Source organism: Alternaria triticimaculans, assembly GCF_023758025.1.
Source record: "Alternaria triticimaculans strain BMP 0046 chromosome Unknown scaffold_3, whole genome shotgun sequence".
Taxonomy (NCBI): domain Eukaryota; kingdom Fungi; phylum Ascomycota; class Dothideomycetes; order Pleosporales; family Pleosporaceae; genus Alternaria; species Alternaria triticimaculans.
The window spans coordinates 2,682,096-2,710,035 of NW_026055960.1; the positions used below are offsets into that span (position 1 = coordinate 2,682,096).

Sequence of the window (27,940 nt, forward strand, 5' to 3'; positions counted from 1 at the left end):
ACTTGTTTCGCCTTTCCACCCGTCCCAGAAGAATGAGATAGGTTGACATTGAAACATCATGGCTCCTGTATTGCCGATACCGAAGCAGGTAACAATCCCCATCAGGACAAACGTAGTCGTGCGTAGTTTTGGCGAGGTTGCGATCCGCAGGTAAAAAGCCAGGATGGACAGTTGACAAAAGGCTTCTGCGATTTGGTACATAAAATAGCTAACGTACAACCACTGCAGCGAAATTTAGCTTCATAACGGGCGCTAAAGACGAGGCTTACCTTGAAGCTATTTGTTATCGCCGCCGGCGATATCCCCCACATGTCTCTTCCGAATCCGAGACGACCCGCTAGGAGGCTCATCAGTCGACCAATCCATCTATAGATGGAGTGTTGGGAGGGATTTACCGACAATGACAGGGACGTTCTGAAACAACGAGGCCAACTACCCTTCGTCAGCTCTAGCGTCCCGCACGCTCAACGCTCATGACTTACCCCAGCCAGCCCGATGAGTAGGTCGTCCAGCCCAAGCTTTGCCTTGGCTGAGAAGAACCGATCTGTCAGTCGCAAGATAACCATTGTTACAGCAAGAGCGCCGATAGATGCCGTGACAGCGATCATTGTCTCGCTCTCGTCCCGGATCGGTATGCCGCAAGCCGCGTAGGTTTCGTTGGTCGCACTGAGTGATGCGGAAACAGTACAGTTTTCAGCATTGCAATTCGCGGATGCTGTCTGGAAGGTGGTGTCGGCACACAGACAGTCGAAGTTGTCGGGCTTGCAATTGCTCGAGGGTACAAGAGCTTGGAAACACTTTGCCTGTGGGTCTTAGCCGCTGGTACCACGAAAGTTCGGTCATCGACTGACTGCACAAGTTGGTAGTTTTCGCAGAAAATCGTCTTGTGCGAGTATATGTAGCACTAAGATGGCGAATGTCGCAAAGTACTGGATGAGCTTCATCGCGACGATGATCGAGTGGGAAGGTGCGCAGCAGCGCAAGATTTGTTACCAACAAAGCGTTGGGAGTACATGTTCAACATGACGCATGATTCATGGCTCAGTTCAGAGACGATACGTTAAGGGGGTTACCTTCTTGAGCGTGTGACAGCTCGCAGGATCCAATGGATCATAGCCGTTGTTTTAGTCGCCCCATCAAATTACCATGCCTCGAAAAGGTCCGCGCGCAATGGAAGACGATCACTGGTGGACTCCAGGGCTTGCCATTCCTTGACAGGTTTGTGCCGCAACCGATAACGTTGACGTTCAGGATTTGATAAATTCACCCTTTCGACACGGTCCAAATCCTGCGGGAATTGCTACGCTTTATTCTACTGGCGGAAATGTTCTCGAGCACTTTGTATTTGCATTGATGCGGCGCAGCCGTTCTAAGCGAGCCGTCATCACGCAGGAAGATACTGATATGGCGAAGGATCTGGCTTGGCAGGACATATATCTCGATCATGTTACAATCCCGGCAACTGGCCTTCCTCATCACTGTCATCACCATGTCTATCGTACTATCAGCCACGATCGCTATTGCTTTCGCTGCATTTGCCATAATTTACGCCACCCGTTGGCATCTGGGAAGGAAGAACGCGAGACCTCTTCCCCCGGGCCCAAAGGGCCTCCCGATTCTTGGAAATGTCAACGATATGCCCAAATCCGGCATGCTGGAGTGCCACCACTGGCTACGACACAAGGATATCTATGGTCCCCTTAGTTCCGTCACAGTGCTAGGGCAGACTTTCATCATCATTAACGACCCTGAGATCGCATTCGAGCTGTTGCGCGATCGCTCAGCGATTCATTCTTCGAGACCTAGCCAGACCTTTAGTGGTGACATGTATGTGGAGAGCTCCATAGTAAGGTGAGGGAAGTGCTCGCTGACCATGCTGACAGGGTAGGATGGCGTCATGCAATTGCGATGACCCCGTATTCCGCAGAATGGAAAATTCACCGTAAAAATATCACCAAGATAGCGAGCACGAACGTTTCCGTGTCCGTGTTTGATAAAGCGCAAGAGACGGAAGCCGCGCACTTCCTGCTCAACCTTCTAGAGTCGCCCGACAAGCTCTTTGATCATATACGAAAAGAGGCGGGCAGTGTCATTCTCAAGATCACCTACGGCTACACTGCTGTCGCCAATGGCAACGACCCTTTCGTTGATATGGCCGCCAAGACTATGGAGCAGTTCGCCGATGCTACAGTTCCTGGGAAGTGGTCGGTAGACATCTTCCCATTCTGTGAGTATCGCTTCTTGATGATTAATATAGCCTCTGACGTCGGCTAGTGCGGTACTTGCCAGCATGGCTGCCAGGTACGGGGTTCAAAGACACGGCGAGACGAATGGCGGCGCAGCTCAGCCAATGCACGAATCAACCGTATGAGTTCGTGAAGAAGCAAATGAGAGAGAAGAGGCATTCGCCGTCTTTCTTGTCGCAATGCATTGAAGGTCTCGGTTCGGATGCTGAGATGGAGTTTGTTCATAAGTGGACTGCATTGGCGCTCTACCTGGGCGGTGCTGATACGGTAAGCTTTTATGCAGATATCGGCGCCTCTGTTACTTTACTGACTCAATCAATAGACCGTGTCCTCCATCATGACCTTCTTTCTTGCCATGACTGTCTTCCCGGAAGTTCAAAAGAAGGCCCAAGAAGAGCTAGATCGCGTTATTGGCGGAGGCCGGCTACCCGTCAGTAAAGATCGCGAGAGCCTTCCTTACATCGAGGCAATCATGAAGGAGACACACCGCTGGCACCTCGTCGCACCAATGTGTCTTCCACATTGCAGCACCGAAGAAGACACCTGCCGCGGCTATCGCATTCCGAAAGGCTCCATCCTGCTACCCAACAACTGGCATTTTACGCACGACCCCGAAGTCTACCCCGAACCGATGGTCTTCAGACCAGAACGTTTCCTCGAAACACCCACTCATAAGAGTGAGCCTGACCCTAGAAACTTCATCTTCGGATATGGTCGCCGCATCTGCCCGGGCCGATACGTGGCGGATAACGCGCTCTTCATTACCATCGCCCAGACTCTCGCGGTGTTTGACATCACCAAGTCCGTTGATGGAGATGGTCGCGTTGTGGAGCCGGAGGTGAAGTTTGAGCCGGGAGCGATCAGTCACCCTGTGCCATACCGTTGTTCGATCAAACCGCGATCGGAGGATCATAAGCGGTTGATCAAGGCTTCAGAGCAGTTGTTTCCTTGGGAGGAAAGCGACGCTAAAGAGCTGGAAAATATCAGCTGGTAAGATAAGGGCAAGCGACCGCCCAAACACATGCGTGTTGCGTAAAGCTTCTTTGCTACCTGCACGTTGTGAGCGCAGGGGTTTGCGTAACGTTTGTACCATAACTTTAGGTACTATGGAAGAATTGAAGACTTGTGGTGGGTGTGAGACAAGATGCAAGCCAGCCGGCACTTTTCATTTTGGTCTCTTCGTATAAGGTTGGAATCTTCTTTAATGTACAAAGGTCGACAAATACCTGCGTTTAAAAGACAGTGCTGACAACAGACTATGGTGTGTGTCGAGTAAAGTCTTAGCTCATGCAACACACACGTCCCACCATCGTTGCTTTGACTATTCCTTCTTCGGTAGCGGATTGACAAACTTGTCCTCGTGGAGCTCTTCGTCTTTAGGCGCCACACCACGTTCTTGTAGCTGTTTGAGCGCCTCTGGGGCTACCTTCCCAATTTGGTGGCTCCTGTATTGATTGGTCTCAGAACGCGTCAGCCATGTCAAACGACCCTCGATTTGCGTATCGTGGATGTTCTCGATCGCTTTATCTGCGCCCTCTTTGGTTGCAAAATCGATGAAGCAGAGAATGCGCGGTTCTTTCTTCTTATCACCATAGAATGGCGCGAAGTCACTGATGCGTTCGATGGTACCATGTTTGGCGAATTGCTCGTCAAGTATCCGCAGCGCGTTCTGTTTCTGTTTGCCGATGCTGGTATTGGACGTCCAACCGGGTGTCTGAACTCTAACCATCAAGCGACGACCTTCGAGCAATGGGCGTACAGCTTCGAGTGCAGCGGCGGGGCCCTCGTCAAAGAAGTAGCGAGTAGCGTACTGGTGATCTCGCTTGTCCTCCACAGGGCCCCAAACGAAGTCGTCTTTGAGAGGCCTGACGACAAGCTTCTTACGCTGTATCTCTGCGTCATTAAGCTCTGCAATGACCTTGGCAGCCTCTGCTTCGCTTCCGAGTTCCGCGAAACACCTGGTGTCGTTCTGGAAAGTGTAGCGATCAAGACGCATCTGCAATCTCTTGCTGGGTGATCATTAGCCCGAAACCCTGTTTGCGAAATCCCCAAAGAAATGTTATAAGACGTACACGGTGCATCCTTTTGATCTTAGTAGATCCTCGACCTCTCCCCTTGTCAGTCGTTTTGGTATACCCAATAAAGCAACCCCTGATGATGCGCTTGGTGTCGGAGCGCGCGCATCAGTGAGTGCAATCTCTGGTCCTCTCGACGGTGTTTCGATGATATTTTCCCGCCTCAGCTGGCTGGCAGCGAACTCTCGCTTCGTAATTGATGTTCTGATCAACGGAACAGCTGACTGAGCAACGCGTGCGGAAGGCGTTGTCCGAGCAAAGAGACAGCGCCCGCGAGAGAGTATCCTGGGTACAGCCATAGTCAATTGTGTTAATCCGAAGGTGATGGTATGTGCATCCGCAACCGATGATGGCGAATGATCGCGTCTGCTCGAAAAGACGCCAGCCATTATCGCGCTAAACAGAGAAAGTTCCTTGGCTTTGCCAAGACCTGGCTTATCGATAACACGGTCACGAAAGCAGCGAAACTGCGGCCGTCACGCCGTTCAGTCCTGTGCAACGAATAGCTCGACCAAGCGCCCACCTGGTATACTGGCACAAAAGAAAAGATTTGGTCAAAGGCTTGCAAGGAATTTAACAAGATAGTTCATGAATCAAGCTACTTAGGTACTTAGGCATCATCTAGCCCTAAACTGTAAGACTGGCCCGTCTTTCTTGCTCGCAAAAACGTCCTGGATCTGATACTCAGACGCCCTTGTCCTACCGACTTCCAAGTCCTTGCTTCCAGCACCCAATGTCGTGCCTGGTGCCAGTCTCAAATCATACAAGTAAAGTACCCTGGCAATCGTTACCGACAGCTCAACATACGCGAGACCCTTGCCAATGCATCCACGAGGGCCGATGCTGAAGGGGTTGTACGCCGACTGCGCTGCCTGGAGACTGCTATGAAGCGGGTTCGCGGATGGATCAGATAACCATCGCTCAGGAATGTAGTCGAACGGTTGAGGGAAGTAATCGGCGTTGTGGTGAATGGCGTAGATCGGGACGCCCACGTCGCATCCGGCAGGAATGTGGCGACCATCAATATCCAGACCACCGGCAAGGACTTCTCGGGGAAGAGCACCGGCGACTGGGGGTGTCATGCGCATGGTCTCGTCGATGCAAGCGCGTAGGAATGAGCAGCCGCTGAGCTTGGGTCCGGTTACGATTTCCTCAACGTCATTGAATGTTTCCCGGATCTCTTTGCAGACTTTCTGCATCGCTGCGGGGTTGTGTGCTAGGTAGAAGAAGGCACCAGCCATAGCCGTCGAAGTTGTATCGGAACCAGCGATGATCAGCAAGTTTGATTCGCCCCAAAGCTCATCCATGCTGAAGCCCTTGCCGGTTTCTGGATCCTTCGCGTTGAGCAGGTAGTAGAAGAAATCTTTACGGTCAACGTCGACGCCCAACTTTGTTCGCTCAATAGCCTGGCCCTTGCTGTACTGCATGTACTGCGCCCGCTGGCCTGCAATCTTGCGGAAGAAGAGCTTGTCAAGGTGCCAATTGTGGATGGTAAGGTGTGTTCCGCAGATGAGATGTCGGTGTGCCGCGTTGCCAACCAGCTGAGTTGCGAAGCGATTGGTAGGGCTTTCCAACATGCCAAAAGCCTTGCCGAATACTAGATCACCCATGATGTCGAAAACGAGCCACTCGCACCAATGCGCAGCGTTCCAAGCGTCGTTCCAGCCACCATCTTTCTCATCGGCGAGGCTCTTCTCAGCAGACCAGTTGTTGCTCTTACGTCCGAGCAGTTCGCAGCCGACACGTACATTTGCCAGGATGTACTTCTCGAGACTCTTGATGGCCGAGTCGCTGAAAGCGTGGCTCATCACACGTCTCTTACGTGCATGCTGCATCTTGTCGATAGAACTATGGACGCTGACCGCTTTGGGTGTACTGGGAAACGCTTCGTAGAACGACGCCTTCTTGACGTTTGATCGGAATCCATAGATGGTCTTTAGACCAGTGGCGGTGTTGACAGAAAGTAGATTCGGTCCAAGACGGACGTACGGTCCATATTGCTCGTGCGCGCGGTGGAAAGCGAGGTGCCGAGAGCCCTTGTAGGCGTAGTACGCCAGATAGATATCTGTGATCTTTGCGAGGAAAGGGCCTGGGTATGATGCAAGAGGATGGAAAGTCAGGCGGTAAACGATCACTCCGAAGATCTGAGCATAGTGTCAGCTTTTAATGGCATGAGAACGGGGAGCAACGTACGTAGAGAACCAGCGCTCCGAAGATGGAGGCCAGTAGGAATAGAATTGCCATGTTTGCGACAGCTCAAGGCGAGTTGAAAGTGTGTTGTATTATTGGTATCGAACAAAGATCATTGCCACAAACACGCGTGCAGTTGTACAATTCGTGTGCACGAAGGAGAGTACCAAGATCGTTTCACTAACGAGCTCCTGTGCAGACAGAGGTACATAAGTACTCATTCACCCTCCACCACCATCCGCAGCTCCCGCAATACCCTCTCTGATCCCAGCTCCATCGCGATGACAAAGATTAACAGCGTTGTGGAGTAGTCTCGTGCCCTTCTCATCGCAGAATCGGCGCGCGGGTGTCTTGGGTATACGTAGCGGCGTGTCACGGCTAATGTCGGATATCGATGCAGAACGCCGTGTCGCAATCACCTGCAGCGGATATCACAGCAAGCGAGGACACTAGTGCGGATACCCGTGCCATCCCACCTTTTTCGGGATTGGAAGGGCGCGGATATCGTGCGCGTAAGCCTGGCAACAATCACGGTTGCAACGGCAGTGGGGTAGGAACGATTTTGCATCATGCATACCTACTAGGTAGGTAGTCAACAACGCATGCACAGACGCGGGCTCATATCATTTTGAACTAGCAGGCACACAATAAGTTCACTGCGGCTAAGGAGTTGGTAGAAAGCACCTGGGCAGTGATGCAAGCTGGAGCTGCAAGCCATCTACTATCAGCGCTTCCAGTTGGATGCTTTCTCAGATCCGGCAAAGACTATAGACTCAGCTGTCAGAGGCGAGTGATCGACAGGTATCGCTAACGCTCTCATCGCCTGTCACGTTGACCGTCAAGCACCAGTACCTCGTGGGACGAGCGTTCGGCTGGAGACAATGACTGCAGGATGATATATGATTGAGACCCGAGCCAAGGTGGAAGATTGCGAGTGTAGTCGCGGTTCTTGATATTCGCGACAGACCTGACGAATGAAAGGGCACGAGTATCAAAGCGGATAGTGCCGTCTTGGCATCTATCGAGCTTCGCGAACATCACCAAGCGTCACGATAGTCGACCCAAACGCGCGACAGCACGGCACCCACCCATTGACCCATTGACACCCTTGCAGCCTGTCTGTAAGGCCAATCCCTCAAGATGTCCGTCGCCAAGAATGTGAAGACTACTGTCTTTTCGGTACGCAGCCCGACCCGATCTCGATACGCCTTTACCTTGCCGCCCCTCTTCGGCCAAGAACCATTGCGAACACGGGTACTAACTGCAGACTTGTAGAAATACACCGTCCAGCCTACCGGAATCTATGCCGCGATTAACAGGCTCTTCGCGCTCGACCCCAAGCGCTCCACGGGTATCCCCATGAACCCGCAATTCCGCAACCCACCCCCAGGCGGTCTGGACCCCAACTCTTACGACGACCCCGTCACTCTTCCTGCCGCTGATATCGCCGAGAACCCATACTGGAAGCGCGACGTGCGACGACGATACCCCAGGCTCTCGACAGTCACCCAGTCCGACGCGGTCGCGCTGCTCGAAGTTGGAAGCGCGGCAGCACCCAAGCAGGAGCTGATTGGCGAGGCAGGCACAAAGTCGCTGGTCGCGGCGAAAGAGGAAGGCGCCAAGGGACTGGCGGTCGCGTTTGAGAAGAACACTGGACTTGCAAAGGATGTGCTGGGACCTGGTGGTATGCCTCCGCTACCAAGCGGACTGCACAACACCCTTGCTGGCGGACACAAGCGATACGAGCTGGAGAACGAGCAGTCATATGGCACAGCGTAGGTCTTTTCATCTGATTTTGCAGGAACGACACTAATGCGATACAGATACCCATGCCGGACGTTTGCTTAGAGTACAAGATGAACTGGGTAGGTAGAGAAAGATGATCCGTTTTCTGTATATATGGAGACATTTCTTCCATGCTTTCCGTGTAGCCATCAGTGAACTTTCATAACACCCCTTGTCATGAGCGCGTGGGAGTGTTGAAGGTGGAGCGCACGTGTCCGAATGTCTGATCCATGTCTCTTGTGTCTCACCGTGAGTTTATGTCGATTCTTCACCTCGCACCCTTTGTTGTTCCTTATCGTCCGTCACCGCGTCGAGAAAGGAAAGCACGACGTGTGTTGATGTCTTGGCGCTGTTGACAGCGACTGCCTCGCCGTCACTTCCACATCTCAACTGCCCCCACCATCCACCCCCGCGTCGCTCCTGTCCTCTTTCCACATCGTCGCAACCGCAGTCATGAGCGCTGTGTCGGAGAAGGGACCAACAGAGCTGGGCGCTGATCCCCTCAACTTCATCTACGCCTGCTCGGTGTGTTGCGCCTCCTTCGCCGATGTCTACGAAGGCCACAACGAGACAGTCCGTGGCCTGTCAGATGGTATCAACCCGAAAGAGCGCCTTGTGACGCGCCTGTTCCTCGCCAGTTGCTGTCATGTCTTCTGCAGCAGTCATTTGGAGGGCGGCGGTAAGTGAAGCGCGACCGCACATTAGGCAGCTGCTGACAGCCACGACAGGACCGCCTTTCCATACAGCCGGACAGCGACCTCAATCACCCTGTCCCGTCTGTATCAAAGAGAAAGGCGACAGTGAGCCGCGCGATCTCTTCTCGATACGCGGCTTCAAGAAAGATGAATACGATCCTAACATTCCGCTCGCATGGTTCACCGCGCCTCCCATCCGCCTCGATGGTAGCGGAAAAGAGATGGAGGCATTGCGCGTACGTCATGTCACCCACAGGTCATGACGCCAGCTAACAATAATCAGTTCCAGTATATTGCGCTTATTCGATACTGCCAGAACACATATGCGACCCGCAAGCCCCTTCAAGAAGCCTTGACCAATATGGAGAAGAAACTGGCTAGTGTGCAGGATCTTGCCTCCAAGGAACACGCAAAAGTCGTTACACTCCAGCAAGAGAACGAGCGACTACGACTGCAGAAGGATCAGTTTCAAGCCATGAAAGCCGAGGTTCAGCGACTCCAGGGTCTCGATGAAGAGGTTGCGCATTTTCGCGATGTCAACCCAAAGGACCTCGCAACATTCCTGGCAAACAAGTCAGCAATTCGCCATTACTTGAAGCTTGTGCCTATGCTAGTCGAGTAGGCCGAATACGCCATGCTACGAGGCATTTGCTAACCGCTCCAGTCAAAACGAGAGGATGCAGAAGCGACTTGCCCAACTCGGCTTTGCGATGGCACTAGAACCTGTACCTAACTTCAAAGGCATTGACCCCCACGCGTTCGACAGCGACGAAGCATCGCCTGAGCGCAGCGGACGATCGGACGGTAAATTACGAACAACTGCCTCCAGTCATACCGCCGGTAGATCGGCTCATACAACTGGGCGATTGGGAACAGCATCTTCTGGCTCCTTTGTCCCGCGACCCATGAAGCGGCAACGCCTCGAGTCACCCCTTCCCACCAATACCCAAGTTGGCCATCCTTCAAGCCGAGATGCCATGCCACCTCCACCAAAGCCTATGTCCAGGATGCAATCCATGCGCAAGATGTTTCCGAGCCTGCGAAAGAAGTTCTCCAGTGACCGCTCCAGGTCCGCAGCAGATGGGTCCTTTGAGGACGATGCAGACGTGCAAATGTACGATAACGGACACTGGCAAGATGTTGAAGTCGGTCGTCACCCAGGACGCGATGACTTCCGCGGCGAGACACCATACATGTCGGGAGCGCTGCCCGTAGAACAGCCCCATCAAGCCTCTGACGTTCGAGGATCGCAGCTACTTGCTAGTGTAGGCCTCAAAGACAACCGGCCAGACTTCACATTCCGGGCATCGTCTCCAGTCAAGATGGAAAAGCAAAGCAGTAGCCATCGTCCGGTTCATTTGCCTACTGAGCCTTCATACATTCGTCTTATGGATGGTTTGTCGCACGACAATGGGATGGAGCTCGGTCTGAAAGATCCTCGCGAGCAAACAAGCACGGACTATCGTAAAGATGGCAGGAATAGGCAAGTACTACCTGCTTATCGACATGAGCACAACGCCGAACGAGTTGATTACCGGACGCATTTGGATCTTGGACATCCGTTCATGCACCAGTCGCCACACAGATCTCCGGCCTCTGTCGATGCGCGTCAATATCCTTCTAGCGACCTCCAGACTAACGAATACACAAACAGAGCTCACGGCATGCCGGATCTTGGCCCCACTACGCCAGCACCGAGGCGCCAACAAAATCCCGGCCATCAGATCGAGAGTGTAGTAAGTCCCTATTTCCGAACCGGTCATACCCAGGCCCGAGTCCATCCATCGCCCGGCCGCGCTGAACTTCAGAATAGTTCCGATCATTCCGGCGATTATCAGTCACGAAGGTCAAGGACGAACCAACCTCGGGCCGGCTGGGTTGAGGCTCGCAGTCTAAACGGCCTCTCATTCTTCGATTCACCCGTCGATTCTAGGAACGAGCCTATCGAGGTGGACCACCGCCGCAGATTGGTAGAGCTAGCACCAACGTCATACTCACATCAGCATCAAAGACGTCATCTTAATTCACGTGGCTTCATCATACGCCCGGAAGAGGGACGCTCACCGTATACCAGCGACAGTGCCTATGGCTCTTCCCAAAACCGAGAACTTTACAATAGAGACGCGCCCAATTATTCCCAAGCAGTGGTTGATGTACCGCCCGCATATCGCCCAAGTCGTTCCCGCATCGGTCAGGTGCCCTCTATCATGCCTTCCATTGTTCCAAACCGTCCACCTGCCCGGGTCCAACCTCAATGGGAGAACCTGCAGCGAGCTGGCGTCAGGAGTAGCCGTAATGCTTTCAGTAGTGTTGCTGCGCCTTCGAGGAATGTCTTCCCCAGCGCCGGTCGGCGCAATGTTAGACAGTAAAGGCAACCTATGCGTTTCTTTTCCTATCGAATAGCGAATTGGAGTACTTGGCTTTATGAATGGCCATTTTCGCATGGGGATTCGGCGTATGTATGACCGGGCAAAGAAATGATTAGATTTCCAGTTCTGCTATCAGAGATTTGAATCTGTGAGCTACTCCTGCAAGACAAAATTTTAGGTACGATCAGCGTCAACCTCGTCTATATGCTCGACTGTTAAACACCCCTTCATGACTACGATTGCAGCATGCAAGGCGGAGATACGCACCGCGTTCCGCAGACCGTTCGATGCGACGATCAAAAAACCCTCGCAGTGAGCAGATTTGCTGTCTCGCATCACGTTCAATCAAGAGTTTGCCCCATGGTGCTTAGCACGCCCACGCCTTCCCTCTCTCAACACGGAGTATGTCGATTCAACTCGCATGTGGGTAGACAGCCGGCAGATGAGAAGCTAGGACGAATGCGGTAAGGATCAAGGAGGTTTAATATGCGAGGACTATGCAACGAAGCTTCCTCGGCATTCAAGGGCCAGTGCCGGATTTCGATGACAATCATTGGCGGATTATCATGCGCAACTTATTGTGTCACATACGCACCTGATTACTTATTGTCCATGTTGCAGAACTTCGACAGTTGGCGCGATGGTTTCATCTTAGCGTTTTTCTTTGCCGACAGGCCGCTGTAACCTCCCCACGAATCGTAAACCCTGCGTCCCCGCAAAGCCACCGCGCATGACCCACGATCCCGGTTATTGAAGCTTCCCTTAATATGGCCAAGCAATCTATCAGGCACCGCGGCTCCAAAGCTTCAGAACTATGATGCCACATTCAGCGCTTTCATATTGGCATCAGATGAAGGCCCACTCATTGCCATGGAAGAAACGGAAGGCAAAGCCCGTCCATTTGTGGGGCATTGAATCATTGCCATGCGAACTATTCGCAGTATAAGAGTAATGTTTGCCCAGCAGGTGAAACATAGGACTGTGGAAGTATCTTTCGCATTTCTACACCATGCTATTCAAGACTCTTTTGGCGGCCGCCGCTCTGGCCAGCACCGCTTTTGCGGCTCCTGCTGAGAAACGCCAAACCTCTCGCAAGATGAAGTGGTTCGGAATCAACGAGTCTGGTGCCGAATTTGGCGAGAAGAACTTCACAGGTGTCTACGGAAAAGAATACACCTGGTACGATCTCAACACCATCGACAAGTTCATGGACGAGGGAATGAACATGTTTCGATTGAATTTCCGTAAGTCATACCTCCATACGCCACAACTCCTCGAGGCCCCGACCTAACACCCCCCAGTAATGGAGCGCCTAACCCCCAACTCCCTCACCGGCGCCTTCGACCCCCTCTACCTCGGCAACCTCACCGAGCAAGTAAACCACATAACCTCCAAAGGCTCCTACGCCATGATCCAACCTCACAATTATGGCCGGTTCCTGGGAAACATCATCACCGACACCTCTGCCTTCAAGACCTGGTGGGCCAACGTCGCCGCCGAATACAAAGACAACGACCTCGTCGTCTTCGACACAAACAACGAATACCACGACATGGACCAACAGCTCGTCTTTGACCTAAACCAAGCCGCCATCGACGGCATCCGCGCCGCAGGCGCCACAAAACAATACATCACCCCCGAAGGCAACAGCTGGACCGGCGCGTGGACATGGATTTCCTCCGGCAATGGCGCCAGCATGGTTAACCTGAAAGACCCAGAGAACAAACTCGTATATCAAATGCACCAGTACCTCGACACTGACGGCTCTGGTACTTCGGCCACGTGTGTGAGCGCCACGATTTTCAAAGAGAGACTCCAGGCTGCGACCAAGTGGCTCAAGGATAATAAGAAGCAGGGTGTTATTGGCGAGTTTGCGGGGGGTAACAATGCGCAGTGTATTTCTGCGCTGCAGGATGGGTTGAAGTACATGGGTGAGAATAGCGATGTTTGGCTGGGAGGGATTTGGTGGGCGGCCGGGCCGTGGTGGGCGGATTATATTTATAACATGGAGCCTACGACGGGAGTTGCTTGGACTGGGATTTTGCCCAAGATCAAGAGTTACTTTTTGTAGATGGGGAGGGCGCGTAAGGTAGAGGTTGGTTGTATATTCTTTGCCCTTTTCTTCTTGTAGATATATATATGACGAAGCTCTCATTCGCTACCATTCCTGCTCACCTTGACGCACCCCGTAATATATCCAACAACCCCCATCTAAGGCTGCCCCTCCCAAGCCCTACTCAAATACTCCTCCGCACTCATAAACTTGTACTCGGGAAACCGCTGATTAAACTCATCACTAACATCCCAAGCCCCCCTCCTAATGGCTTCAAAGAACATGATAACAAACTGCTTGCTAAAGCCCTCCCTCACATCATCCGTAACAGTAGGATGACTAATCAACGGCAACCAACTCGCTTTCAAGTCCCCCTTGGCTAGATCCTCACTCTTGACATACTCGACGAGCCAGTCTCCGCCTCTAATCTTCTTGCCCAGAGCGAGGAGTTCGTTGATGGACGTGCGACATCCCCTAATACCACCGATCTTCGGCCATGGGCGCGTGTCGTCCAGAGCGCGAGCGAGGATCTCACAGTCGTCTTGGATGGCAGTGATGACGATGGGTTGGTTTCCGTCATCCAAAACCATAGCACGTCGGTTCTCGAAGTCGAGGAAGAAAGGCCAGGTGTAGAGGTCGCGTTCTAGCGGGTATGGATGCGCGAAGTAGTCCATGAAGATGGAGGGTTGGAAGAGACAGTATTGCATGTTTCCCAGTGCGCCCTTGGCGTCTAGGTCTTCGAGGTACTTCCGGATGTAGTCTTTGTTGTCGTAGCTGGGAACGCCGGCGTAGTTCGCGATGCCCCATTCGCTGGGTGCGAAGCGGGAGATGCCCGCGGCGATGGCGGCGTGGATTAGGTTCTTCTGGGCGACGCTGTCGGTGTCGAGGTGGACCACGAAGAAGGATAGGAGGGTGTGGAAGCCCTGGAGAGCTGTGGTGAGGCCATTGAGGTCGGTGTAGTCGACTTGCTTGTAGGTAACTTTGGGGGATGGGTGGGGTTTAGTTGGCGCAGATCGCGTGAAGATGGTGATTTCGTGCTTGCCAGAGGCGATTGTGGCTTTGAGCAAGTTGGTTGCGACGTCTATCAAAAGCTTTAGTAGAGGAAGACAGCTTCAGTTCCACAGCGACGTATGTGTGCCATCTAGTGTGTCGATAGAGGCGGGGTAAGCATATGTAGAAGGGGAGGAAGCATACTTCCGGTGCCGCCTGCGACTGCGATCTTGACCATGATTGCACGTGATGCTATATTGCTCTTCTGATGTCGAAGGATTCAACTGTAAGCGCTACGGATTACATGCTCCGTCCTTTTGTATCTTCAACGGCCGCTATCTATCGCTCCGCTTTGAGCCCCCGCAATTTTTCCTTGCGAAGGCGTGTCTTCGGCGGTGTACGGCATGGTCCTGACTCGTGTCACAAAACCCCAAGTTCTGAAGCTACGATCTCAGCTATCGCGATATCGTTGATATTTGAGTATTTCTTGTGATGCTCGACGCATACCGATTGCAGGATAAACTGCGAATGGGCTGAGCGCTCTTTGCCAATGTTGGTGGCGATCTCATACGAGCTGCCGCCATAGTGCGATGCTGTACGACCAGATATGTTGTGTTGCTTGGTATTTGTTGACTGCTGATCTGGATAGACTTCCAATGTGGAATGCGGTCAGTCGAAACCCTCCTGTGAAGTACTGCGAGACAAAGATTGGCCAACCAGAGTTGAGAATGCGAATGTAGAAAAGCGTGGAAAGACGGAAGAAGTGACAAAGACCGTAAATGGTGAATAGATGGATATCCGTAAGTAAATGTAAAGTAAATGGCAGCGAAACATCGGAATGCTCAAGCATCGATCAACGGTACCGCCGGTAAAGGCTTCTCGGGCAGAGGTTTACTCGGCAGCGGCTTCAACGCATCCTCGTACGCTGGTGGTCTCGAGGAACTACCTTCATCCGGATCATCGCGGTACGCGCCGTGAGCATTTAGTAGTGCCCCCTCCTCTTCAGCCACCCTATCCCTCCTCATGTTCTCCCAGACATCCTCCATGCCGTCCCACTTCATGAGCTCGCGCTGCGCAACGATCCACCGGTACATCTTCCATAAGAGAAAAATGGTGAATAGGCCGCCAACGACGCTGCTGAAGATGACCCAGAACAGGCCCCACCATTCCCAGTGAACGAATTCGCCGAACATGTCGCGAAGCGTTCCTTTCTTGCCATAGTATCCCCATTCTTCTCTGCGGTAGAGGAAGCGACTTCCCTCTAGTTCCCAGACGTCGCTGCCAAGGAAGTGACCTATCGTGCCCCAGATCGTCAAAGACTTCTTGAGAGGAAAGGTGTAGGCTCGAGCTACTAGGCGCACATCGACGATTTGGTACTCGTAAATCTGGTCGTCCGTGGTAGAGTGACCGAACGGGTCGGCGACCTTGGCTGGTCCTCCTTTGTCTCCTCTTTTCAGAGGTGTTCCTTTGACGCGCACCCACAGCATCTTCTGCTCCGGGTTGTTGAACTTCCAAAGAGGGTCGTCAGGGTACCGCGACTTCCCAATCACGTCCAGCGCAACGCTCCAGTATTCTGCATCCGCGTCATCGCCTTCTTGATTATCGCTCGGGTTTGTGATGTACAAGTAATCGATATACATTCGCGGGGCCTGTGTCAAAGGTACTTCGTGGCACCATCGTCCTCTGTCACTCCAGCTTTCGCGACAATACGGGTCTTCGGAGTTTAGGCCCCAGTACAGTTCCGCGTGGGAGAGGTTTGAGCGGTATCGTGTAACGAGGAAGGTGGAGGGTGTGGGTATGGTCGGTAAGGGATATAGCGGGCGATCGTTGAGCAGGACTGTGCGATTATCGTGCGTGAGGGTTACGTTGAGAAGCTATAGCGCTCAGGCTGGTTAGCACCGCTCTTTAGGCACATGCTGGACTTAGGCTCGACACTTATACATACAAGCACGTTATCACCAGTTATGACCTCGTGATCTTCAGGGTCCTCATAAGGGCAGTCCTTGCATTCTATCTTCGCGATGTAGGACGATCCGGGTACCACGGCTGCGACCGGTGCAATGGGCGCCTCGCACCCTTCAGGCACTTTTCCTCTTCCATCCAGGTCGCAGTCGAGTACTTCGGGAATGTCTGCAGCGCATGCTGAAGACAGAAGGCCGGCCAGCAGCGCGATACCGGACAGCAGCATGGTGGGCTGGTGGTGGAATGATCGAGGGCAGGTGCCTGGCGCTCGTCGCTGCCGCGCTGTCAGGGGCGTAGCGTGGCGGAGCCTTGCAGGGGTGTCGCGCGATTAGCCGGCGATCATGAGGCACGAACGCTGGTTCCCCCGCCAAACTTCTCTGCTACCTCCGACATGCCGCATTAGAGGGTAACTTCTTGTTTACGCGCTTGTCTTATAATAATCTAATTATAATAACTTTAATAGTATATTAAATAGTTAAGTATATAATAACTATAATTTACTAATAAAGTTTAAGCTAGTATATTTTTATATATATTTATAGTATAGTAATAAGTTTTTAAAATAACTTTATAATAAGATAGCTTATACTATAAAACTATAGTTAAGGTTTAAGTATATAAAGTACTATTACTATATTATTTATTTTTATTTAAATTCTTTATAATAATAAGATTATTAGTAGTAGTTAGTTATAAAAAAGTTAAACGCTATACTTATTATAGTAATACTATATTAGCTTTTAGGCTTAGCTTTTACTAATACTAAACTACACTTACTTTTAGTACTAAAATATTATTTTATTAATAACTTAAATAAAGTAAAAAAAATATATATACTAGTAGTAAAGTATTTTAAAAGTAGCTACTATATTAAGCTAGTTAAGCTTTTATACTATAAAATTAGCTTAAGTAAAATTTATAAATAGCTAAAAGTATTAAAGTAATTACTACTAATAAAATATAGTAATTAGCTAGTATAATAATATTAATATTATATAGCTAGAAATTAACGCTTTAAATAACTTACTATTATAAATACTAGTAAATATAACTTTTATAAATAAAAACTAGCTACTTACTACTAATAATATAATACTTATAGTTATAAATACTATTATTACTAAGTATAGTAAGTAATTTAATAAACTAAAATAGTAGTAGCTTAAAATAGCTAGTAAGTATAAGTTAGTAAAAATAATAAAATACTAAAGTAAAATTATAGAAGAAAACTTACTTAGAGACTAGCGTTTTAGCAATAAAATTACGTTAAAATATTAGAAACATTAGAGTATTAGAGAGTAATGTTGTTGACGCCGATGCTATTATTATGTTCCTATGTCCCATGGAGTGTATGAATACCACTGAGGTCTGTTGCCGACGCGACTATGCCCTGCCACAGGAAGCCAACTCGAGCGAACCATTGACATCCTCCCTCTGTAGAACGAATCCTTCCTCTACGTGCAGCGGTTGCTATCTTCTGCTCGCACCAAGCGTGGATGCTACAAGTGCTGTTTTCATCGCGGCGTTTCCTTTCTATTTGCTATCAAACCATGTCGCACATATGTCTACTCAATGGTATCCTCTCTGCTACTCCCTTCTTCTTCCACCGCGATTATGGCGCAGCTTTTGTGTGAGCGACGGAATGGGAATATTATCAAAGTCGACGATCACCTAGAGATCGAATTCCGCCGGACATCTATCGATCCTAACCGCGAGCTGGCTGATGTGCTTCCTGACGACGGTATATTTCCTTTGCATTTTCTGCAAAGAGATAGCAATCGGCAGCAATTTGATGAGGCAAAATGTAGGGGGCTGTATCTACACATGAGCCGTGAGTTGGCTACCAGAAGATCTACTTAAACGTGCTAACTATTGTGCAACTACAGAGAGTGAAGCTATGTGGATTAAGTTTATCACAAAAAGGCTTTACATTATCCGTATCTACCTTGACAGCGTGAATGTGGTAACAGGCCAAACCTCGCAAGTACAAGGCCAGCAAGATTATTTCATCGTGCTCGATCAGAGATTCGTTAATGGGTACAAGTCCAACATTAATGCGCTTACGACGCAGTTTCGCCGTCCCCTACATGGAGCCGATTCGACACAGCAAAATACCTAGATAATACGCTTCGAAGTAACGCCATCCAGGAACCCTAAAGAACTGGGAAATTTCCATACGCAGGCTGGACGACTTAGCCATACTGTGGTGACGGTGCCCGCCATGACTGTCAAGGATTTCAGGAAGAAGTACGAACTTCAATATGAAGATAGTGCTAATATCTTGATTAAATTTACTAGTCAAGGGGTAGAGATTGACGGTACGATGAGATCACATGTTGTAACACTAGCTGACTTGATTGTAGACACTTTGTTCATTGCTGATTGCATCAACCTTCCTGTGTGTCATTCGTATCTCGCCATGGCATAGACTGTGCTGATTCCATACATAGGATCAATGGAAAACAACAACAACAGTTCGCAGCGGACGCCTACGCTCCCGACTGCTCAAACTCGACACATATCCAGCTATCGAATGGGAGCCACATCGCACAACTATCTTCAACGTTCGCATGCTCAATTCGAAAGCAGCTTGCGACCTATTTGGCGCGCCCAGATTTCAAGAGACTGACAATGAAGAAGAAGAATTGCATGGAATCAATGGCATTCTCGTAAATTTCGACCCCGAACCAGCATCAACAAAACCTTTGGTACCGTTTCGTAGAGTACCGCGACCCCTCGAGATTTATTGAGGAACGCATAATACTGTTTCCTGATGTAACGAGGACGGTTGAAGTAGTCGAATTACCACGGCAAACGCTAAAGGCTGGGGGCTGGAAATTGACGAAAGGCGCTTGTCTCGTATGTGGATATCTGATGTGAGTTGGTAATGTCGCATCAATCGAGTAGCTCAGGATCTTTCCACACAACCTGCAAAGTGCGTCACGACTTCTGCGCGGCGATCGAGAATCCACGCATTAGATCTCAGCCACGCCTCTGTCTCCATATCTTGCGTTCTGCTGTCTTTCACGATTGCGCTTCGTCGCTCGTGTAGTTGTCGGCGTTGTTCCTGGGTTGCCTGTAGAGTCGGTCGCTCAGACGGTTGGCTACACTATGCTAGTCGAGATGACGGAACTGTTTGCGACGTTCCTTGATGCGAAAGGCGCACGCGACAGAGCAGTCGCGTCGAGTCGTGAAGTGGTTGGCTGACATTTCGAGTTGCTGGACCCTATGACGTCACTCATGAGATCACAACGCGTAACACACGACCTCGGTCCATGAATAGGTTTGACAACCCAACAACCTCACATCTCAAACACTTACACCAACAACTTCAAACTACTTACCGTCACAAATCCATCAACTCATCAACTCATCGAACTATACAACCCACCACCCACCGCCACAATGTCCAGCTCAACATTCCAATCCTTCAGCACCTCCTCATCCAGCACAACCATCAACGGCCAAACAACCTCGAAATCCGAAAACACCTTCACAGACCCCAGCGGCACCCGCGTCGAGCGTACACATCAAGCTCCAGGTGAAGCGCCGCGCGTTGAGCGCTTCGAAACGGATTCGTCGGGAAGACAGCTAGAGGACCACAGACATGCAGATGCGAAGCGGATTCAGGATGTAACGGAGGAGGAGGACGCTAAGAGCAAAGAGAGGGAGTATGAAGAGAGGATGCAGGACGAGTATGCTAAGAGGGAGGGGGGTGCTTGAGTGAAAGTCATATTGTGGACATAGTCGATTTGAGTAGAGATATATCACGTCGAATACACATATCACAAAAGAGGTTTGCAGAATACAATGTGAGCGGGAAGACGCCACCGACAAACAAGCAGGCAGCGAGGGGGATACATTGAACTATCTAGGCGGCCTCATGCGCGCCAAACCCAACCCAAGAGACCACAACCCCAGCCCAAACTCCCCAAACCCAACCCAAAAGTACCCCCAGGAGGCCACAACGCGCCAGTCATATCGTCGTCGTCGTCCGCCGCCGCCACGTCGTCCTCAGTTGTGTTGGAGGGCTCGCCAGCGGTACTGGTCGGCCAGCGAGAGGGAGGCGAAGAAGTTGTGGAGCGCCATGCCCCGGATCCCATGCAACTCCCACTGGGTGAAGACCCGAGGGGGTGGAGGGGGCGGGGGAGGCGGTGGCGGAGGCGGCGGCGGAGGGGGAGGGAAGCCACCTGCTGGGCGAGGCGGCGCCGGTGGCTCGATCCAAGGCGGGATCCGCCGTCCCTCGAGGGCGAAACCGGCGTTGGCGGGGGGAGGGACTTCCTCTCCATCGGCCTCAGGCCCAACTTGTGCAAAGCACCGCCACATCTTGTATTTGCCGGTGGTGGTTCCGGTCTTGGTGATGTAGGATGGTGGGGGGTTGCCGAAAGGTCTTGGTGTTGGTGTTGTTGTTGGTGTTGAGGGAGGAGGGAAGAGACTTTGAAGAATTGCAAACAATTCTTGACGTGGGCAGATTGATGTGGTTGCCAAAGAGCAGAAGAGGGATCCCAAAAGTCGCTTGTTTATATAGTCGGCGCCCCGAGGCCCCAGCTCCCGCGCCAAGACGAGAGCGACGGTGACCTGTACTCGACGACGACCCCCTATCGAGCCCTAAGAGTGAGATACTATTGTTCAATGGCCATGTAGCAACCAGCTCAGGCAATTGCAAGCTTTTCCGGGGCGTGCAGCACCTCTATTGTCTGCGTGAAGTACTGTTGACCACTTGGGTGGCCGACTAGCGCCGGGAGTCTGCTGGGGTTCTGCGACTGCTATTGACCGTGAGGGTGGGCGGGGTATGGTGAGAGACCACCGAAGGTTATTGGTATTGTTGACGTAGCATCCCAAGGAAGTATACTGATCAGTCATGTCCGGGATATCTTTCACTGGCAGCAGTCTTACGAATCTCCGACGGCGGCCTACTAGAACAATGTCCAATTCCAGACTCTCCAACCTACGGCCTACATCGTACCGAAGCCAGCACAAGAAAGCCACGATGGGCACAAGGCAAGGCGATAGGCGAGCAGGAGGGAGGCCAGGGGGATATGCGGTTCCTGACATACGTAGACGGAGGCGGCAGGAAAAGCGAGGACGCCTTGAGCAAGCATGGAAGCAGGGCAGCATCGGCAGGACGATGAGCCAGGGGGATACCATGAGCCCACGTAGGAGGCTCTTGAGACAATGAGCAGCATGTATCTAGCATGTAGCAGCCGCAGGCGATCAGAGCGGTCAATCGCATGTCTTGAACACTTGGTGCTTAATCTCCATGCTTGACCTTCGTGCTTGACATCGTATGAGACGATCCCTGATGTCTACAGTGCAAGCTACTCAGGAGCGCGTTGCATACAATTTTGCAGTGTTCGAGAGCGGGACGCAGGCATGCTGTCCCAATCGGCGCTATTTGGACGTGGCCAAATCGCGGAAGTCTTCCTCTCGCCGCTCCGCAGAAGGCGAGTAGGGTTTGGAATGGAGGCCTTCTTTGGCTGTGCAAGGCGCGACTCCCAGCTGTGCTTGGGCGCATGCTGGAACTTCGCCTCCTCGTGCATGATGACCCTCCCGTTACTCCATGCTTAACGCGTCTCCTCAGCGTTGATGAAGGGCGGGCTGCATCGTGGTGGGGCTGACATCGTGCTTCGTCTCGCTCCGCCGACCGCCGCCTCAACTTCACCACACACACGACCACAACGCCATCATAGGAGTGCGGCTACTCGCCAAACCTTGACCAGAGCCTTTTCAAGCGCGAAAACCTCTACTGCAACGGCTTTCTCGAAACCCATCATGCCCCGCGACAGCAGGCTCGTTCAACATCTTTTCACGGCAACGACCCACGACATCGCGCCACGAGCCCCTCGACCCCCAGACCAACGAGAAGAAGATCAGCGAGCTTCTCATACATCAGAGCATCACAGGCGACGGGCAGGATCGCGCGAGGTCTCTTCGAAGCCATGGCTAGCATCCTCTCACCCCTGACGGAAAGTTCACTCACCCCAAGGCAAAGCCAGCCGACGGAGTGGCAAGCTACTGCGCGACCTTTACTGATGATCGACAGACGAGCGACTTCCTGGCAACGAGCAGTAGCGATACGATACGCCCATGTGCGGCTTGCTCACTCCCGGGGTGGTGGGCTCCTCCGCGGCGTTGAGAACGAGCTTGATGACTTTTGCTGCCCCAAGACGGCGACTGGACACACCAGATCTGAGGCCGATGTGGAAGATGCAAGAGCGACTGACAAAGGAGACAGTGATCTAGAGCCAACTTTGGGCACGCCCTACGACCATTCCAAATCGCCGCCCTCCTCGCGCACAACCTCCGACGAAGCCGCAGAGCGCCTCTGCCCTAGACCAGTACCGCCAATGTGTCTTGGTCGCAAGGCAAACACAAGGCTTGGATGAGCTGCATACCGAACGCGAGAGCGGCGACGGGTCAGACAACAGCGAGATAGAAGAGGCACTCCTTGGATGAAGGGCAGCTCGACGAAACGGCGGCGAAGGCTCCAAACGCGACAGATACCGGCGACAAGCCACAGCGACATTCGAGCGGCATATCTGCTTTCTCGCGCATGCACACTGCAGCCGTGGAATGCGGTCAACGAATCGCGACCGGTTTGCTTGAATGGCGCTTGCTACACTATCGACTGCGGACAGCCTCAAGCTTGAGACGCCCAGCAGCACAAGACGAGGGCACGAGCCTTAGGACGTCGGAGTAGGAGAACGTGCGCAAGACAGCGCGACGTTTCGCCCGTAAACCTCGCACGACGGAACAAGGCGTTCCTTACTGCGCATCCTCAGCGATCGAGCATCCAGCCGACCGTGCCGAGAGTCTTCGGCAAGGACCAAGGAGCCGCAGAATCGACGCGACACCTGGAACGATGGACAGCGTCGGAACGTGTTCATCATAGCACGAGACAGCCAATATAAGCGCTTTCGATGTCAGACATTGCGAAGCCGGCCATACTCCCGTCAGGTGGGCAAGATCTGGCTTTCAGAAGCAATGTCTTGGGGCTCAATGTCATCAGGAGCTCGGAGCGGCGATGGGCACAGCATCGGGGTTGCGCATGACCATGGCTACGATACGTATGAGCATGCCGTGATGAGATACGAATAGTTTGCGCAGCGTTATGCTGCTCACAGGACGACTTCCACGGTATGCGACGCCCTCACGACAAAATTCTGAAGGCCATGGCGCAAAGCTTTCCAGGTGCATGCCGCGTCAGTATTTTCCCAGCTCTTTCTATCGCCAGCGAGATGAACGATGATACACCGGTTTTACGGGACGAAGGAAGATGAGTTGGCGAGCTTCTTGATGAAGTTTGCGAAGAAGGGGCGAAGACGTGCGGTCGGAAGTCCGGGAAGGATGACGCGCGGAAGCGAGTGTGGGTCGCCATCTTCCGCCCAGCCACCGTCGACGTGCAGCCGCAGACCATCTCTTGCCATCCTCACGGGCGATGTGGCATCTCCAAAATGCTTCGCCACTATCGCCATCGACAATGAGTACATTCTGGTATGGTCCAGAGCAGGCAAACGTCAGCAAACATCCGATGATGAAGAGGGGGGTTACATACCGCTGCGAAGGTGGCAACACTCATTCGTTCACGACGCGATGCACGAGGCCCGCGGGCTAATGAAGACATGTGGTTTATTGTAGATAGATTGGAGAACTTCATGCGCATTTGAACCTCAACTCGAAACCAAGACGTCGCACATATCCCATCGCCAAATCCGTTTCCACCAGCCGCCACAAACTTCCAACACACCGCGCCGGGGTTTCCGACAACTTCCACCACTCTTTACCATTCATACACTGTGACCTTTCGCGTTCGGCCTCTCGCTATTTCCCACAAGTCGGACTGGTAATGTGGCTCTTCGATCCATCTCTTCCGCGCGGTTGATTTGGGGTTGTCTCTAGCATGATCGCCGCTGACCATCGCGTTGTAGATGCGCTCTACGTTGCGGTTGCGATCGCGTTGTAGATGCGCTCTACGTTTCGGTTGCGATCGCGTTCGAACCAGCTCGATAGTCGGGTCAGTGGCAGGATACCTCCCGGTTCTGATCCTTACATCTGGAATATCCTTCCGCTTGGAATACGCCTTAGGTGCGTTGACGAACATGCGGATCTGCAACGCCGAGCACATGACGTTCTCGCAGATGCACTTCTCTTGTGCGAGGGCGTTGACGATGTCCTGTCGGCCAGGAAGCCGAGGTCTTTGTCCGTTTCCTGGATGGTGTCGACATGGACGACGTTGCAGGGTTCACCGATCCAACCCCCTAGAGATGAGGTCGACCTGGTTCTTGATGTCCTCATAGTCGTCGTTGGTGAACTCCCACACAGCGTGCTCGGGGTTCGCGTCGATGAACATTGACAAGAACATCTGGCCTTCGTACGGTTGGATATCGCGGATGTCCTTGGCCATGGAGCGCGCGAGGTCGTCCATAGTGGCGTAATGGGTGGCGAAACCCGGTCCTCGTCCTCGTCGGATCCTTCTTTCTTCCACGGCCGGCCAGCCTCACAACATACAACTACTTGCGCTGACGTTTGTTTGCTGCATTGTGAGGCTGGCCTTTTCGTTCCTTTTCGACACAGCGTTGGGAGCGGCGCCGCAGAGGTGCCATGCGAACCCAAGACAGAACACTCCATACGGCGCTCAGTACCGAGCCCGACGGCAGTATTCTGCATCAGGTCGCAGGCGACCTGAGGCGCCAACCACCCACCGGGGGACCCGATGGGTGTGAAGGCGGCTTACACCGGCCGAAGCCTAGCAAAGTTAGCTCATGTCTTATCTGCGGTTTGGATAGGATGTTGTTTGGACGTACCGCTGCGGTGCCATGCTAGAATGTTCCGTGGATGGCATAGGCGCGAGCGATCCTCCCATAACGAACACATTCGTCCCACGAGTCTACAAAGGCGAACTCGAGGTTCTTGGGACCAATGTGCTCGTTGTAGAAGTTGCTCAAGCGCTCTACGACACCCACGGATGGAACCGGCGTTGCGGACTTGGTCCCATGTGAGGGTTGCCACGGTCTCCGTCACCGCGCCGAATGATGTCAGCGTCTTACGATTTCCCACGAAGACCAAGGCTAGAAGCTTTTACGAACGAACAACTCTGCGCAACGAGTTCAATGCCGATGGTGGATAGGGCCCCGACCTCGCTCATATCCAGTCGCCCCCAACCGAATAACTTGGGACGTCCTTGATGATACTCGGCGTTCGTAACTTTGAACTCTTCATCAGACTATGCTTGTCAGTAGCTGGACGAGAGTATGCGAAAAGTACTCACGAGTGGCTTCTTCCGCGCCTTGCGCTTCTTCTTGCCGGAGGGACTCTGATCTTCCAAGTCGGCAACAACAGCTGCACCTGCGCGGCTCGCACCGCAGCGGAGACAGGCGGTGTTCTTCGCAAAGTTGTGGTAGCTGCCGTCTCTCTCTTTACACGACCAGGGCGATGGTATCATTCCCCGTTCAAGCATCTAAGCCTGCGTATCAACCTCCATCCCGTATCCTACTCGTGTCCAAAGCTATACGTCGATCCTTGGCTTTGACAGGTGGTTACTCTGAATCGCTGTCAGGAACATCGCCACGGCCAGACTTCTTGAAGCGCGGCTTGTCCTCGGCAAGCAGAAGCACTTGATCGCGTCCGTCGTATCTCTGGCCGCCGAATTTCCAGGCCACAAACTTCTCTGCGTCCTACATGATGCAGGAAGCTTTCGCGGAGGTCATCAGGGCAGCTGCATGGCGTGTTGTCATTGCGCCAACCCCATTAGGGGAAGGCGACTTACTGCTTGCAGGTCCAGAACGCAATTGGACGTCCGCCGAATTGAGTGAACCAGCTCTCTAGTTCTGATTGGGTAGTGTCGTGGGGGAGGCCGCTCGTGTGCAGAACCTTGCTTCGCTCTGACAAGAAAGCGCGAACGTCGGCGCGAGCGTCCATCGGCTTGGTCAAGACGTCGGGGTGGCCTTGTGGTAGCCACAGCCGTTCTCTCCGCACTTCCAGTCTCCAACCCTAAAGGGCACAGCGCCGGTGCCACCGCGCATATGTCCACCACCCATTCCGTGGCCGTGGCCATGACCCATGTGGTGTTGAGGGGGGCCCAGCCCTAAAGGGTACAGCGCCGGTGCCACCGCGCATATGTCCGCCACCCATGCCGTGGTCGTTTCCGGTATGGCGACCCGCCAACACGAGTTCTCTTCTGGTATCGAACTTCTTGATGGGGTGTTCTCGTGTTGACGGGCTTCACGAGGACCGACTCGCGATGCAGCTGTTGTTGAGTTAGCGCTTGAGGTCGGCATTGGATCGGACGGACGTACCTCTTCGCACGACTTTGCCGTTGAACTTGCCCTCCTCGTCTTTGTACATGTTGATTCGAGGCTGAGGAGGGCAAGTCCTGTTCTCAGGAACATGACAAAGAGGTTCGGCGCAGGCTTTCTTGTTCGGCTGCATAATGTTAGCGAGTGATCTAAACGCTTGAGACGGTACTAACCTCGGGCTCCTTCTCGGCCTTTCGCTTCTTGCCAGCTTGCGGCTCTGGCGGTGCACAAGAGTGCGTATATATCGAAATAGCGCCATATTGTCGCACTCAACACTTGCGAACGGCCTCGGGGAGCTTGACATTTGCGTGCGGCGCCTGGTGCAGCTGCCCTCTCCGTGCGACGGCAAAGAATTGGTGGTAGATGTCCATGCGGTCGTTCTCGTGCTCGTCGCACGGGTACATGTAGAGGCCTCTCCGGAAGCCATGATACCAGCGGCCGTTTTCCATGTAGTTGCTGGTTTGGTTCGTTCTGACTGGCAGTGCTCCATGGCCCAGTAGAGGGGATCGTTGGGGTCGAAGTCGCTCACGCCCTGGAGGTTGAGAGATTCGGGCCATGCGTGTTAGCCATGATATCTTGAAGGTAGGCTGCGGGTACGCTTCGTTCTTGCTCAGGTGCCGGACCGCATGCACCGCACCCCGAAGACGTTCACCGTTCTTGCTGAGGTCCACGATGCGGGCATGCTTCTCCTTGAGCTGTGTTAGTAAGTTCTAGTGCGGAGATTGCTAACAGAGCACATACCTTGAGCAGCGCCCGACATGATGTCTTGGAGGTGAAGTCGAAGTAGTTCTCTTCGTAGAAAACTTGGAGAGCGACTGCCTGGAATTGGCGAGAGACGAACTACTCCGACTCCACCTCATGGCGAAGCGGGTGGCGTTGATGAGCCGCCCGTTCATGCAGAGCGATTCCGCAGCCTATTCAATATTAGCAAAAGCGGGTAGATTGCTAACGCGGTACATACCTCTTCATGGGACGCGAGGATGGTAAACCCAGTTCCGGTGGGCTTGTGCTGGTCAGGAGTGCGGAGGGACCTGCCCGAAGGCGAGACTGAATAGTATGTTAGTATGCAAGAGATGGAGCAAGGTTTTAAAAGAAGAGTCAAAAGAGTACTGGAGGGGAGAGAGCAAGACGTTGCCAAATGCGGGGTTGAAGGCGCCTCGCAGCGACTTGGGGCAGGATGGGTATATCGCGCGATCCACAGTACAGAGCGCGAAGAGAGTACAGCGCTCAAGCAGGCAAGCAGTGTGAGTATGACTTACCAGGTACGTCGTCATCGAGGA

At 52.5% G+C, this 27,940-nt stretch overlaps 10 protein-coding genes across 10 annotated transcripts; 5 read left to right on the plus strand and 5 right to left on the minus strand.

The window, feature by feature from the left end:
* Positions 1-1,489: 1,489 nt before the first annotated feature.
* Positions 1,490-3,240, plus strand: J4E78_003589 (uncharacterized protein; the record flags this gene model as incomplete). Its single annotated transcript, XM_049364227.1, has 4 exons — positions 1,490-1,827; positions 1,968-2,227; positions 2,302-2,513; positions 2,569-3,240. The coding sequence occupies 4 exons, from the start codon at positions 1,490-1,492 to the stop codon at positions 3,238-3,240; spliced, it is 1,482 nt and encodes a 493-aa protein (XP_049224892.1).
* A 327-nt stretch (positions 3,241-3,567) lies between these two features.
* J4E78_003590 (uncharacterized protein) lies at positions 3,568-4,327 on the minus strand (the record flags this gene model as incomplete). The annotated part of the gene is made up of 2 exons (XM_049364228.1): positions 3,568-4,242; positions 4,319-4,327. The coding sequence occupies 2 exons, from the start codon at positions 4,325-4,327 to the stop codon at positions 3,568-3,570; spliced, it is 684 nt and encodes a 227-aa protein (XP_049224893.1).
* A 611-nt stretch (positions 4,328-4,938) lies between these two features.
* Positions 4,939-6,565, minus strand: J4E78_003591 (uncharacterized protein; the record flags this gene model as incomplete). Its single annotated transcript, XM_049364229.1, has 2 exons — positions 4,939-6,465; positions 6,515-6,565. 2 exons carry the CDS (start codon positions 6,563-6,565, stop codon positions 4,939-4,941), a joined length of 1,578 nt encoding a protein of 525 aa, XP_049224894.1.
* Positions 6,566-7,651: 1,086 nt separating this feature from the next.
* J4E78_003592 (uncharacterized protein) lies at positions 7,652-8,290 on the plus strand (the record flags this gene model as incomplete). The annotated part of the gene is made up of 2 exons (XM_049364230.1): positions 7,652-7,690; positions 7,787-8,290. The coding sequence occupies 2 exons, from the start codon at positions 7,652-7,654 to the stop codon at positions 8,288-8,290; spliced, it is 543 nt and encodes a 180-aa protein (XP_049224895.1).
* Positions 8,291-8,749: 459 nt separating this feature from the next.
* On the plus strand, positions 8,750-10,873 carry J4E78_003593 (uncharacterized protein; the record flags this gene model as incomplete). Its single annotated transcript, XM_049364231.1, has 5 exons — positions 8,750-8,975; positions 9,091-9,227; positions 9,281-9,609; positions 9,656-10,727; positions 10,805-10,873. The coding sequence occupies 5 exons, from the start codon at positions 8,750-8,752 to the stop codon at positions 10,871-10,873; spliced, it is 1,833 nt and encodes a 610-aa protein (XP_049224896.1).
* A 1,496-nt stretch (positions 10,874-12,369) lies between these two features.
* On the plus strand, positions 12,370-13,431 carry J4E78_003594 (uncharacterized protein; the record flags this gene model as incomplete). The annotated part of the gene is made up of 2 exons (XM_049364232.1): positions 12,370-12,604; positions 12,662-13,431. 2 exons carry the CDS (start codon positions 12,370-12,372, stop codon positions 13,429-13,431), a joined length of 1,005 nt encoding a protein of 334 aa, XP_049224897.1.
* Positions 13,432-13,571: 140 nt separating this feature from the next.
* On the minus strand, positions 13,572-14,641 carry J4E78_003595 (uncharacterized protein; the record flags this gene model as incomplete). Its single annotated transcript, XM_049364233.1, has 2 exons — positions 13,572-14,494; positions 14,608-14,641. 2 exons carry the CDS (start codon positions 14,639-14,641, stop codon positions 13,572-13,574), a joined length of 957 nt encoding a protein of 318 aa, XP_049224898.1.
* Positions 14,642-15,245: 604 nt separating this feature from the next.
* On the minus strand, positions 15,246-16,591 carry J4E78_003596 (uncharacterized protein; the record flags this gene model as incomplete). The annotated part of the gene is made up of 2 exons (XM_049364234.1): positions 15,246-16,277; positions 16,349-16,591. The coding sequence occupies 2 exons, from the start codon at positions 16,589-16,591 to the stop codon at positions 15,246-15,248; spliced, it is 1,275 nt and encodes a 424-aa protein (XP_049224899.1).
* Positions 16,592-19,640: 3,049 nt separating this feature from the next.
* On the plus strand, positions 19,641-20,088 carry J4E78_003597 (uncharacterized protein; the record flags this gene model as incomplete). The annotated part of the gene is made up of 2 exons (XM_049364235.1): positions 19,641-19,648; positions 19,779-20,088. 2 exons carry the CDS (start codon positions 19,641-19,643, stop codon positions 20,086-20,088), a joined length of 318 nt encoding a protein of 105 aa, XP_049224900.1.
* Positions 20,089-26,622: 6,534 nt separating this feature from the next.
* On the minus strand, positions 26,623-27,934 carry J4E78_003598 (uncharacterized protein; the record flags this gene model as incomplete). Its single annotated transcript, XM_049364236.1, has 6 exons — positions 26,623-26,787; positions 26,834-26,875; positions 26,945-27,355; positions 27,402-27,479; positions 27,622-27,691; positions 27,927-27,934. The coding sequence occupies 6 exons, from the start codon at positions 27,932-27,934 to the stop codon at positions 26,623-26,625; spliced, it is 774 nt and encodes a 257-aa protein (XP_049224901.1).
* Between the last annotated feature and the right edge of the window lie 6 nt (positions 27,935-27,940).